A 14,525-nucleotide genomic window follows, 5' to 3' on the forward strand; every position below is an offset into this window, starting at 1 on the left:
CTGTGATGTACATCTCATAACAACAAAGTCAATTCAAAGTTAGTTACGTCACATTGTGTCAAAAATGTCACCGTCATGGGTCAGAGGTCTCCTGAAGAAGGCATATCTTTGTGACGGGTCTGCACACATGGCTGGTTGGGGTCTTACTCCAGACCTGACGCACAAGCCCCTTTTCATCTGGCGCAGCTCCGGTGACTCTCCCAATGATCCAGGAACCACGAGGTGCAGAATCATCCACTATGAGGACCACATCTCCAGGAACAAAGTTACGTTTAATCCTTCCCCATTTCTGGTGCTGCTGAAGTTGTGGCAAGTACTCTTTAATCCATCTTTTCCAAAACAGGTCAGATATATATTGAACTTGCCTCCATCGTTTACGTACGTAGAGATCGTCCCTCTGGAACAGGCCAGGTGGTAAAGACGGGTTGGACTTGAGAAGAAGGAGATGGTGTTAAGGCTTCCAAATCATTTGGATCAGTGGATTCCAGCGTAATGGGTCTACTGTTGAGGATTGACTCCACTTCACAAAGAGCAGTTTGGAGCCCTTCCTCCTCCAAATGCTGTGTTTGGAGAGTGGAATTAAGGACCTTTCTGACAGAACGAATCAACCGCTCCCATGCTCCGCCATGATGCGATCCAGTTGGAGGATTAAAGATCCATCTCACTCCCTTCAAAGACAGAGCGTCAGAGATCTTTTGCTGATTCCACTCTTCCATAGCTCGTCTCAGCTCGCGCTCTGCGCCCACAAAGTTAGTCCCATTGTCCGAGCGCAGTTCTTGTACCTGACCTCGTCTTGCAATGAAACGTCGTAAGGCGTTAATGAAAGAGTCAGTGTCAAGAGATGAGGCAACCTCAATATGTACTGCTCTAATTGCCAAACAAGTAAAAATAACACCATACCGCTTCACAAGACTTCTCCCACGCTTCACTTCAAACGGACCAAAATAGTCCACTCCAACAAAGCTAAATGGGGGTTTCTCAGGGGTCACTCTGCTTTCAGGCAACTCAGCCATCTGCTGCTGGCCTGCAGCTCCATGAAACCTTCTGCAGGTCACACACCTCGACATGATGCTTCGAATCAAAGTACCAGCACCAGGAATCCAGTATTTTTGATGCAGCTTTGAGAGTATGTGATTCCTTCCACCATGACCCACCTCTTTATGAATATGCTGTAGAATGAGATTAGAAATGTGAAGCTCTTTAGCGATTATGACAGGATGCTTGGAATCTTCTGACATGACAGCCCTACTGAGACGTCCGCCAACCCGCAGCACATCATCCTCCAAAACAGGATTCAACTTATAGATGTGGCTGCTTCGTTTCACAGACTCTCCCCTTTGGAGACAAGAAATTTCTTTGGCATATCTTTTCCTCTGACTGAACTTAATTATTTGCATCTCAGCATCCTCAATCTCTCCCAATGAAAGAAAGCCATGTCGGAAATCAACCTTATGTTGAGCATCTTCAGACTGAATTGTATCAGATGTAGACTGGAAATGTATCTTCTTGCGATGCAATAGCAATGTCTTGAACCTCAAAATCCAACCCATCACCCTGATGAGACGAATCCAGGATGAGGCACGATGGATTAAAAGGGTCAGAGGATGATCATCATCGTGTACTTGTGAGACGTTGATGGCAGCAGACACCTTAACTTCAGGATCTTCATGTGGAAGTTCTTGCAAGTTTTCTGGGTTCACGGGCCAATTGTTCTCTGGCTGTGTAAGAAATGCAGGACCAGATATCCATTCAGTGTCACGTAAAAAGGTCTCTGCCTTCATACCTCTGGAGGCAAGGTCTGCAGGGTTATGCGTGGTGTTCACATACCTCCATTGGGAGGCACTAGAAGCCTTGAGGATTTCTGACACTCTGTTTGCCACAAAAACACGGAACCTGGAAGTCTCATTGTTTATATATTTCAACACTGCAGTGCTGTCCGTCCAAAAGACAGAATTTAGGAGAGGTAGTCTCAACTCCCTCCTCCACATTCTATCCATGCGAACTGCTACCACTGCTGCCGTCAATTCCATGCGAGGGATGGTGACTGGTTTTAAAGGTGCCACCCTGGATTTTCCCATTATGAAGGAACTGTGCGTCTGTGAGCAACTGTTGTGCAGCAACAAGTAGGTAACAGCCCCATAGCCCTTTTCACTCGCATCAGCAAAGTGGTGCAACTGAGCAGTGGTCGTCTCTCCAAAATCAGGAGGTTTTAAACATCGTCCGATGCTGATGTTGTTCAACAGATGCAATTCTTCTACCCAGCTTTTCCACTCTTCAGCAACTGCTGATGGTATAGCATCATCCCATCCTATCCCCTTCTGGCACAGATCTTGAAGGATCCTCTTGGCTGTGAAGATAACAGGAGCTAGGAACCCCAGAGGGTCATAGAAGGAGCTTACTGTGGATAGGATCCCTCTCCGAGTCAATGGCCTGTTTGGGATGGATATGCAGAACTTAAATGCATCTGACTGGAGGCACCACCTCACTCCCAATGCCCGCTCAACAGGTAAAAGGTCACAATCTAGGTCTAGGTCCTTAACTTCATTTGCTCTTTCCTCCTCAGGTATAACTGCCAGAACACTGCGGCTATTGCTGATCCACTTTGTTAAGTGGAAGCCACCCTTGGCACAAATGTCTCTGAGGCCTGAGTAAAGATTGATGGCTTCTTCTTCAGAGCATATTGAAGCAAGGCAGTCATCCACATAAAAACTATACAGAATGGTGTCAGTCACCTGCTGGCTGAAGTATGCTTTGTTATCCTCTGCGCATTTCCGCAGGGCGTAGTTAGCACAGCTTGGAGAAGACGTTGCCCCAAACAAATGAACACCCATTCTGTACTCTTGCATGCTCTGATTGAAGTCACCACTAGGCCACCAAAGAAACCTCAAAAGGTCTGCATCTTCTTCTGGCACATGCACCTGGTGAAACATAGCCTCGATGTCAGACATCAAAACAATTGGCTCTTTTCTGAACCTCGTCAGTACGCCAACCAAACCGTTTGTTAAGTCAGGACCACTCAGGAGCTGCGCATTAAGAGAGACACCCTGGAATGATGCTGCACAGTCAAAGACGACCCGCATCTTCCCCTTGGTAGGATGGTAAACCCCATGGTGAGGGATATACCAAAGCTTCCCATCGCTGCGCTCCAATTCTGCGACTGGCACTCTCTTTGCATATCCTCTAGATATGAGATCTGTCATGAAGGCAGTGTAGTCTTTGTGAAAGTTTTTATCTCTGATGAACCTTTTCTTCAAACCTAAGGCTCGTTGCTCAGCAATTGCACGGTTGTCAGGCATTCTTATGTCTCGGTCTTTCAGTGGCAGAGCAATGCTGTAGTGCCCATCCCTCAAAGTCACCGTCTTGCTGGCCAATTCCATGAACTTCAAGTCTTCCTTTGACAGCCCCATCTGTTCATCATCGCTGCACTCAGGAAAGTCCATCTTAAACTGCTGTTTCCATAGCTTGTCCAGTGTGACAGCAGAAACTCTGTTGGCAGTAACTGTTGCCAGACATCCTGGCCTTCCACAGCATTCTCGATTAAGTGTCCAGCCAAGCACAGTCCTAATGGCAAAAGGTCCATCACCTACACTTCGGATGACCTCCAAAGGTTCTAGAGCTCTGGGCATATTCATGCCAATCAAAAGCTCCACATTGGCCTTAATTTCTGGCAAATGAACATGCTTCAAATGTGGCCAGTCATCCAGGTCCTGTTGATTTGGGATGTTACCAAGATCTACAGGCATTTTATGCTGAGTGAAGAGGTTAGGCATATCACAGTACATGTCACTGTCCAATCCAGCAACTTCAAGTTCAGGTACAATGAAACTGTCCACCACTTTCTCCTGTCCCATGGTGCGCAGGAGAATCTTTATCCTCCTCCTGGCAATATTCAGCTTGTCCATAAGACCCACTGTACAAAAGGACGCTGAACTCCCTTGGTCCAGAAAGGCATACGTTTCCACTATTCTTTGACCTCTCTTTGATTTTACTTTAACTGGCACAATGGCAAGCTTACAGTCTTGTTCACCGGCCCCAGTAAGACCACTAGTCTGGATCGTAACAGGAATGTTATCTGCCTCATTATCAGGTTTGACTTCATTCTTCTCTTTATGATGGATATGGAGTATACTTGCATGTCTGAGACCACAGATTTTACATGAAAGGCGTTTTCTGCATTCTTTGCTTATGTGCCCAGTACACAAACAGCCAAAACAGATGCTGTTCTTTTTAAGAAAAGAAATCTTCTCATTATGAGGTTTCTTATCAAGCAGAGCACATGACTCCAGTGTGTGTCCGCCTTTGCAGAAAAAACAAGCCTTCACAGTGCTGCGAGGATCTTGAGCCCATGTCTGATTCTGTCTCTCGACATCAGAGACTGTTGTGGCGAAGCTACTTCCTTTAGCTCTTAGATGTGGAGAACGTTTCCCTCCATTGCTGCCCTTGGCTGAAAGATGTGTCGCTGGAACGTCACATAGATTTCCAAAGACGGGGTCTGTTGCAATTTTAACTTGACGCTCAAGGAAGGAAACAATGTCAGTGAATGCGGCTCTGCGATGTTGCCTCTCCTGAATGTCACATGCTACTGTTCGCCATTTGTCTTTTAACTTATATGGCAGTCTTCTAATCACAGCAAGCATATTGGCAGGTGTATTTAATTCAGAGAGATCATTAATCTCTTCCATTGCATTGCAGCATCCACGTAAGAACAAACAATATGCCTGAAGAGCTTTTCCATCTTCCGATCTAATCAGTGGCCATGAGTGAACTTTGTTCAAATAAGCAGATGCAATCACATGTCCATTCCCAAAGTGCTCATACAGCAGAGTCTTTGCCTTTACATATCCAGCACTCTCAGACATATGTTGACAGCTTTTAACAAGTTCATTGGGCTGCCCCTTGGTGTACTGTGCAAGATAATGCAGGCAGTCGCCAGCATCGCCAGTCTTTGCTTCTATGACCTGTTCAAACGAGCGCATAAAGGCCTGAAAATGTAAAGGATCACCATCAAAGGTTTGAATCTCCCTTTTGGGCAGTGAAGAAAGACTTTGCTGATGGACCAACATACAAGTTAATTCATTTTGTTTTTCCATAATGGACAACAGATTTTCATTGGCTACTGGATGAGCAGCTTGTGGCTTAGACAAAAGTGGAATTGATCGAAAAGCGTCAGAAGGCCCCATAAGAGCGGGTGCAGGCTTTTCCCTTTTCATAGTCTGTTGCACTGTTTTTACTTGAAGCTCTGCATTCCCAGTGATTATGTTTCCTTTTGTAAGCATCTGTGGAACAAAAGTCTCTGCATCCGCATCAAGAAATTCAAGGCTGTTTCCCTTTGTTTTAAAATATGATTCCATTCCATTAGATTTCCGTGAAGCGACGCTCCGCATAGTGGATCCAGTTCTCAGCACGTTAACCTTTGCAACAGTTGCAGCTATATCTGCTTCAAGCTGAAGTTGTTCTTTCTTTCTCCTCAATTGTTCCTCTTGCTCTTCAAGAGAGTGTTTTTCTTTCAGCATATGTTGACGTGCGAGCAAGGCGGCCATTTCAGCTTCTGCCCTGAGACGTGCAGATGAAGTAGATGATACTCTTGAGCTTGACCTACTGCCTTGATTTGACACACTGTCGGATGGTAACACATCATCATTAACATCATTCTGGGGATTAAGAGATGACTGAGGTTCTTTTCCAGGGTGCTCTAGCAACTCCATTTCTCCTCCCAGGCAAGTTTCCTGTGACTGTGCTTTGTCAGATGATGGCCTCCCCGTACGTTTATCAGTTTCAGAAAGCCATATCTTAACATCCTCCATCCTTTATTGTATTTAGCGATGCTTGAGAACCATGTATTTTGTTTATCTTTCTCATCAAATGAGATTAGAGAAAGTAAAGATTCATGCAATGTACTGGCATCCTTAAACAGGTGTGTTAACTCATCAAACTGTTTTTTGACTTGTGAATGATTTTTATCATCTTTCATTAGTTCTTTAAGAGACATAATAACACTTTTCATTTTGTTTACATGCCTTTTCCGATCGGTTTGGATAGTTTCAATTTTGTTTGCAAGAGCTTTCTCAGTGAGAGAAATTAATCTTTTATCCTTTTCAGTTTTTCCAACAACAGATGCAGCCTGTGATCCACTCATTTTAAGCATTCAACATAAGCAGCATGCCAAAATCCAAAACAAAGGCAACAGCAATTCCTTCAAACTCAGTTGAACGCCTGCAGAGCCACAGCACACACATACACCAAATCCAACAGCAAACGTAGCGGTGGGCGTGTCACAAAAACATCTTCGTATGGTCAGAATCCACACTGCGTTCCAACAAGCAATACGCAGCAGAAAAAACACAGTTTACATACCACCGTCGTCTTCTCCTTATCTGTCAGACTAGCCGCTTTAATGGGTGAAGTGGCGGCGGTGTGTGGGCTCGCGTCGGCGTTTATTCAGCGCTGATTGCGGGAAGCTCCATTGCCGTCGCACTTTTTGCTAACAAATATTGGCGACCGTCAAGCCTTTGAGTCGCCGAGCAGCTGAATAGGGGAATAATGTTGACGCGCCCGCTGATCAAACGTAAATCAAAGTTCCAGATTAAAAACTTCTTTATTTGTTATCAATCCTTAAAATCCGTAGAAAAGCAGTGACCAAAACATTCTAAAATGGGCGGTCAGCAAAAGTCGACTTCCCCCATCACCCACTCATTCACAAATTCCCTCGCGACCTGAACAGGTGATATAGCAATCACTATTACTATTACCGACACCACGTGACCCAAAGCTACGCCTATCCACAACATATATATATATATAAAAAAGCTGCTACTCTAAGCACAGTAACCTCATAATAATTGTCATGCATATTAACAGGCAGCATGTCAGACTGCTGGAATACCAATTAGTTGATATAAAATGGTAAATGGTAAATGGCCTGTATTTATATAGCGCTTGCAAATGTTAACAGGATATGATGGTGTGACTCATAATAACAGAATGATTTACATCCACAAATTACACAAACAAAAGCTTTTTGTTTGGTGGGGCTGAGCTATACAGACTGATATGAATTTTTTCCACCCATATCTCAGATATGATCTTTTTTTAAATTGCATTTTGTCAAAAAAAAAGAAAGAAAAAAAGATGAGCCCTTTCATTTATTAATGTGCTCTAACAGAGGTAAATTCCACATATCAACTGTATAGGTCTATATTGCCTGGAGTTGTGATGAAGTAATCTTTTTTTTGTTTATTTTTGTACCGGTGAATTGATGAAGAAACAAATTAATCCCTCAAACATTGGCTGAGTAACAAAATATGAAAAACGTATGCATTTTAAATATTTCCTCATATTTATTTTAGATTTGGATTGGACGTCATTATGATGACATTTAGATCAGTTTTGACTCATTTTGTGTATGTACACTTACATTTTCATTTCATAGAGGAAACTTGCAGGGCTGGATATTACTTAACAATTGCCTTAAGTTCCTCATCTTAGGCTGACAGATAAGACGCTTCCAAGGTGAAACTTTTCAGTTTGTTTAATGATTTAAGATGATTCAGTTGGCTCAGATCTGCATGGTGGTAAGAACAAACCTGTCCAAAGCAAATGTTTCATGAATCTAATGGCAACTATGTGTGGGAGCCTATTTTTTTCACAGGGTAAACACATCTTATAAACATTATAAACTCATATTTTACACTCTGTTGTAAATAATAAATTATGAAAATTAATTAATGTAAGTAATGAAGTACAAATATTTTGTATTTATTTAAGTAGAATTTTCAGGTGTCTGTACTTCAATATTTATTTTTTATATTTTACTTTTCCTACATTTTTACACAAATATCTGTACTCTCTACTCCTTCTACTACGTTTTAACTACGGGCTCATTACTTTTGGTACAGGATTGTCATTTATAGCATTCGTACCCTGGGGTTAAAGTGGGCAGAGCGAGTACAAGTGTCCTTAAGTTGTGGCCTCCATACTTTATAGCATTTAACTAGTGCTAAAGAGCTACAGAACAGAAGCACGCATAGAGGAAGTAACGTTTTTAAACTATCGCACAATTTCAAATGCAACACTTTTATCGGCTTAACAAACATTACCAAAAACAAACTGTTTGTTTACAGTTTTTTGTACAGTGTGTTTACTAGCTAAAGGTCCAGCTGCTGTTTTTCACAGGAGAGAAAGGGGAAGTTCACTCTGGGATGGAGGAAGATGTAAGAAAGACGAGAGGAAGAAGTGTGATTTAAAGCAAAATGTCCTGCAAAACAAAATAAGTATACTAACATTGTGTTCCCTTTCACTGCCTGTGTCCTAAATAACAGATTCAAGGTGAGTACATTTGTTAGAGTTAGAATTTAGATTTGAAAAATTAGCATTTTCATGTACTAATATTACTTTATTGTCATATTAATATAGCAAAAGTTTCAGTTACTTTTGCATGGTTAAATTTTGCTTCAAAGTTTAACTGTCATGTATCCATGAGTATATTTCAGAGCCGGTACCATTTTACATTTACTTGATTATTAAAGTTGATTCAGTATTTCAACTTTTATTAACTTTAACTTTTATTATTTAGCAGAAGTATATGTACTTTTTAAGTACAGAATGTCTGTACTTTGGCCACCTCCAGTATATCACTGTTGTCATATATATTAACAAGAAATATCACAGACTTCATTGTTAAACAAATAAATGAATGTTAAAGAAATAAATACATTTCATGAACATTACAGGCTGATTTATTTAATGAAAATGAAAATTAGTTACACTTGGAACATTTAACTTGCTAACTTAAATCATATCTTAAGCTGTGGAAACTGTCATGTATCCAAATGTAAACCACATGTTACTGGTTGTGTAACACAGCCTCAATCAGAAAGAAATGTAATCCTGATTTTGAAATCAATGACTGATTCTTTTCTCAAGAAAGTGGCATTGCATAACTGCTTTTAGTTCTATAAAAAAAAAGCAAGCTGAATGCACTGCTCTGATTCAAACACATACACCAGTCATGTATCAGATTAATGCTATGGCTAGTAAAAAAGCCCCAAAGCATTTTGAGATATTTTTGAAACATTTAGAATCATTTTAAGATGTCACAATTGTCTGCCATTTACAATTTAATTATTTGGTTTCTTATACCTCAGTATTCAAATCTGAGCTATTTTTGCTTTGGCTGGTGACCACTGACCCTGTGTAAGTGCGAGTGCGTGTCTCCTCTTCCTGGAAGACAGTCTCCAAAACATTTCTGATAGATTTGCGGACTTTGTCCTTAAAATCATGGCCCATGAACACATACAGCAGTGGATTGAAGCAGCTGTTGAGAAAGGCCAGACTGGTGGCCAGAGGCATCCCGACATGTGTGACAAGGTCTAATGTTTTGTTGTGAGTAGCAGACGTGAATTTCACTAGTTCAATTACGCCAATTATGTAAAAGGGAGCCCAACACAGGAAAAAAGTGACAATAACAGCAGTGACAATTTTAAACGTGCGTGTTGATTGGCTGGCCATGTTGCGGTTTCTCCTCAGATGATGGATGATGACAGCATAACAGGAGACAATGACAGTGAAGGGAACTGCAAATCCCAGGAAGAGACGAGTGATAGTCATGGCTAGATGACGAAATTTGTCTAACTGAATCACAGATGGTGCTGTATAGTTATCAGAAAGAGCATAGTTGTTGAAACAGAGGATTTGGTTTTCAGACACTTTCTCAGTGTCCCTGAAGATGAAGTATGGTGCACTGAAAATCAAAGCCACCACCCAAACACACAGACTCACATAGGATGCTCTGCGTACATTTCGGTGGTTCTGAGCCCAGATGGGCCACACCACAGACACACATCTGTCCACACTGATCACCACCAGAATGTAGACACTGGCAAACATGTTCAGAGAGCTGATGGTGGTGTTCAGCTTGCACATGAACTTGCCAAAAGGCCAGTGGAAACCTGAAGCTAGGTAAGTCACACTGAGGGGCAGAAATGCAGTGAAGAGGAAGTCAGCCACAGCAAGATTGAGGTACCAAACTGTGTTAACAGTTTTCTTCATTTTGAACCCGGTCACCCAGATAACCACTCCATTCCCGAGCACACCGAGGACAAAGGCCACGGAATAAAGGATTAGAGACACTGTGTTGAGAGACTGTCTCAGCCCATCATACTTGTCACCATACACAGAGTCATTTTTATCAGGTGCAGCCGTTGTATTAATTTGAACGAAAGAGTTGTTGGTCATCTCCATCAATGTCTTCAGATCTGCATAGAAAAAATACATGAATTTATGTCAAAGTCATTTTTGATATTGATAATAATTCTGTCTTCACATATTGCACAGAAATATAAATTAATTACTCTTAAATTAATGTTTAATTTATAGTTAGTTATGAATCTTAGACAATAAATGCTCAAAATGAACAGCAAATATAATGCATTTAGCAGTGAAGGTCATCACTTGTAGCTGAGAGCACTGTTTTCAGCTCAAATTAGATTATAATCCATCCATTCAGTGTTAATGGCTACTTCAGTTCATGATTGCACTACTGTGCCAGCAACATTCACAATGCGATATGAAAATTCTTAACTGGCTGCTGAGCATAATGTGTTCATGTACCAGTCACAGTTATCAGGAAACTGAAGAGTGTCCAAATCAGCAATGATGTTGCAACACTAAAAGAGCATGTCACGCAATTTCCCAACAATTGAACGCAAACATAAAAGAAAAAATAGAATAGAATAGAAAAAATAAATATCTGACCAAGAACTTCAGAAAAACTTAAATTATTCTTAAAATTTGCAGTCCTAAAAAAAAAGTATAAATTTTTATTTGTTAGAATAGAATAGAATAGAATAATCCTTTAATTGTCCCACAAGGGGAAATTTGGTTGTATCAGCAGCAAAAAAAACACGCATATACAAACAGAACAGGACACACAGAACCGAAGCACAATTTTTACATATTTACATCATGGACAATAGTTAGAAGTGATTGCAACTGAATTAGAAGGAAAATGATGCAGACTTGTGGAATGCAAAGGAACAACAAATGCTATATTGAGAAGCGTCACAGAAAGAGCAATTAAACTTAAAAAATATCTGTACTCATGTTTTATTGATGACATGAAAGCCTTCAGCACTATCAGTCATAAAAATCTAATAGTTATTATTAGTTCTGAACAATGGCAAAAAAGACCTTTTATGAAGAAAGTATGAAAGTAATGCTGTCTCTAAAATTCAGTGGTTTAACTTAATTTTAAGAAATTAGCCTATTTGATTATTTAACAGTACACTTCCAGTGAATAAATATCCCAGCAGTCAGTGTTTCTACGTTATGCAATAGTGTAAAAAATGAATTTCCTTCTTTTTAATTTTTTTTTTATATATGTATAAATATATATTCAATCCATCCATGCATGCATATAGATACTCAGAGAGAATTTGTTTGGGGGGGAATCTTGAAAATGTATTAATCATGAGTGACTTAGTAATTCAAAACTGGGAAAGTCTTAAGTGTCAGAGGTTTATCTATTCTTGCAAAGTAAATACATGACAATTCTACAATTGTACAACAGCAAACAAAGAGTGCATACCTTTAGTAAAGCTCTCTTGTTGGTTGTTGAATCTTCTGCAGATGAATGCCTCATCAAACTCTGACAGGTTATTATAACTGAGACTAATTTGCGGGCAGTATTTCAACAGTCATAACAAGGCACATCCACAGGAAGTTTGCAAAAGTTGGCAGACAAATGAAAGAGACAGAAAAATTGAGAGACAGCATTGTTGCATTGTCTTCAGTATGGCCTTAGTATCACTACCTTACTTTGCCATTTTGCTCCAGTTTTTTTCTTAACTCTGTAAGGCAGTGGTTCTCAAACTTTTCACAATGAGTACCACCTCATAAAATATATGGCTCTTAAAGTACCACCCTTATGACTGACATTAAAGTACAGCAGTACACCACATACAATTCACACGAGACAATTTTATTTCTTATATAAATGTTATTTATTTAAACTGTCATAAACAGGATGTGACAAGTGATAATAATAACAACTGTACTTCATTAAAACATTCACAGCAGGTGGCATATCCAGTCTTTAAGTGATGACTATGAACCCTGCTTCCGGGTCAAAACTACTCTGCATTTATTAAGGCTGTTGTGTTTTAACATGTTTTAATGCTTTGTATTTTGTTCTATTTAATCTGAACAAGCCCCTAAAAAAGGTCAGTGATCACTGTCGGCCTCTCTCGGTTTTTATCATCATTATTCATTTTAAAGCTCAGTTTTTAAAACCTTCCGATGCAACTACAGCCCAGCCAGCAGCAGTATTTTAATTACTAACCTCATATTGTGGATGGATTATCTCAGTTGTTCTCCTGGCTGAAGCTTGGTCTGTTTACATCATCCCGGAGGGGGGGGGGGGATTCCTGCGTACCACTAGAGGAAGCCCACATATCACAGTGTACGTGTGATATGTGGGCTGCATATCACCACTGCTCTAAGGCAGCTGTGCTATGAAACAATCTGAGGAAAACCAAGGTATCTCCACAGTCAGTGGCATATATTATAAAACAGTACAGATTGTAAAACATGAACCTTTCAGCTCATTGTACCTACATTCCTAACGTTTTTTTTTTTTTTTTTTTTCCTTGTTTTTACTCAAGAGCATTCAGATTGAATTGGGTTACAGACGTGGGTTACAGAATAATTATTACCTATATAAAGTCACCACCTATGAAAAGTCTTTAAATGTTATCAAGCATAAAGGAAAGACTTACCAGATCTCTGGGAAAGTACAACTGAATTGGGCAGAGAAACAACAAGGTGTTTAATGTATCCTCTGGTGTGGAAGTACAGAAAAGTATTCAAAGGAAGAGGTTGTTAGGTTGGCTCAGGTTTACTGATTTGGAGATAAAGTTAAGGAGGTGAGGCTGAGATGGTTTGAACACGTGCAGAGGAGGTGGAGGTGGATAATCACTGCGGGAACCCCCAAAGGGAGCAGCCAAAAGAAGAAAATCGAGCACTGAGCAACAGAAATCAGAATGTAAACTGTTTTTCCTGTCTATCAACATCCTGTTTTGCAGTCTTGTTAAACTCTACTTCTTACTCTAAAAGTCAACTGTTCACTTCTTGTATTTTTTTCATGTCATGGAATAATTCCATGACATTGCATGGAAGTGTAAAACTGCCTGTGGAAACACCTTATGTGTTGTGATCAGAATGTAAAATGTAGACAGTTAAGCTAAAAAATATGTTATTAATCGAATTGTTATTCACAAAAACAACTAAAAACATTTTGTCAAGTATTAGTTAAAATTATATGGTAATATAAAATATATACCATAGCTGCTGAGTTTGTTATGATTTTGTGATTCATTATTTTGGATTCAATAGATTTTCAAGTTTTATATCTGTATTTATTTTTTGTATTACTTTTGTATTCTCTAATGCATCAGAATTTGTTATTTCAAGTTCCTGGTTCTTGTTTTATTACGTTAGTTCCCTTTCACGTACAGTCATTTCCTGGTCTTGTCTTGTCATTATTATATCTTGTTATTGTCTATCTAGTCTCTGTTTTTTGTTATACGTTGTCTCCTTGGTCATAATCCCGTATTTGCCTGGGCTTTCTGTGTTCTGTCTGGTTTCTCTGTTCTTTCATGTTAAGTCTAGTTCCTGTTTTTGCACTAACACCATGATGTGTGTTGGAGGAGGAAAATAGTGGTGCATTTTACAGCATGGATATGGACATAACTTTTATTTTTATTGCACAAAAGGATGAAAGCACGATGGTAATGTGGAGACTGCTCCAGGACAGAAACGACTGCATTATATTGCTACCACAACTTCGGCTCTTCGCAAGCACCTGCACAGACACCATGGTAACGCTAAGCTACCCAAGAACCCAGACTGATGTTAAAGCTGAGCAAATTCTGACCCCTGCCCAGCACTGTGATGAAGTGAGCTATCATTTCTGGTGAAACCACTGCTGAACTTCAACAGGTAACAAACTAATGAGCAGTCAGGCCACAGCCTCTGTTTCTATCTGCTCATGTTTCTACAGTAGAATCACTGTGACAAACGCTTCGAAGTCTCTTTGTGCTGATTTTCATCTTTGCTTTGTGCTGTCGGCTTTGTGTTCATACCTAAATACTAAGAGAAGGATCACGTGTGTCCTCACTAGAATAGGGATTTGTGTTGGTGTGTGGGGCTGCAGCTTGTAGGTGTATTAATTGGTAATTATGAGACAGTATATTTCAGATTATTTTATGGAGTAACATGAAAGTAACGCAACGAGTACTATAACCAGTGTCTTTCTCCTTACTTTCAAGAAAAGGGTCCTGTGTAATAACCTTTGTATTTTACTTAAGATGTTTACTTTTGAGTGATGACCAAACACAGAGAGGGGGAAATACCTCCAACATGCACAATCATTTGACCACGCAGCCTATAATTAATTTGCATGTAATGTAATGTCTTTAATATGCTTCTTAGAGATAGTAGTGACTCTCAAAGTGGAGCCACTGGGAATA

The 14,525-nt window shown here is 40.0% G+C and overlaps 2 protein-coding genes across 2 annotated transcripts; both read right to left on the reverse strand.

Annotated features, from left to right (window-relative positions):
* Positions 1 to 374: 374 nt before the first annotated feature.
* Positions 375 to 6,002, reverse strand: LOC112848234 (uncharacterized). Its single transcript, XM_025911619.1, has one exon. The coding sequence runs from the start codon at positions 5,802 to 5,804 to the stop codon at positions 375 to 377; it is 5,430 nt and encodes a 1,809-aa protein (XP_025767404.1). The 5' UTR covers positions 5,805 to 6,002.
* Positions 6,003 to 8,719: 2,717 nt separating this feature from the next.
* Positions 8,720 to 11,729, reverse strand: LOC100705257 (C3a anaphylatoxin chemotactic receptor-like). The gene is made up of 2 exons (XM_019356497.2): positions 11,585 to 11,729; positions 8,720 to 10,253 (listed from the first exon to the last, which is right to left on the reverse strand). Exon 2 carries the CDS (start codon positions 10,237 to 10,239, stop codon positions 9,133 to 9,135), a length of 1,107 nt encoding a protein of 368 aa, XP_019212042.1. The 5' UTR covers positions 10,240 to 10,253; positions 11,585 to 11,729; the 3' UTR covers positions 8,720 to 9,132.
* Between the last annotated feature and the right edge of the window lie 2,796 nt (positions 11,730 to 14,525).

The sequence above is a fragment of the Oreochromis niloticus genome, linkage group LG11, assembly GCF_001858045.2.
Source record: "Oreochromis niloticus isolate F11D_XX linkage group LG11, O_niloticus_UMD_NMBU, whole genome shotgun sequence".
Lineage (NCBI taxonomy): Eukaryota > Metazoa > Chordata > Actinopteri > Cichliformes > Cichlidae > Oreochromis > Oreochromis niloticus.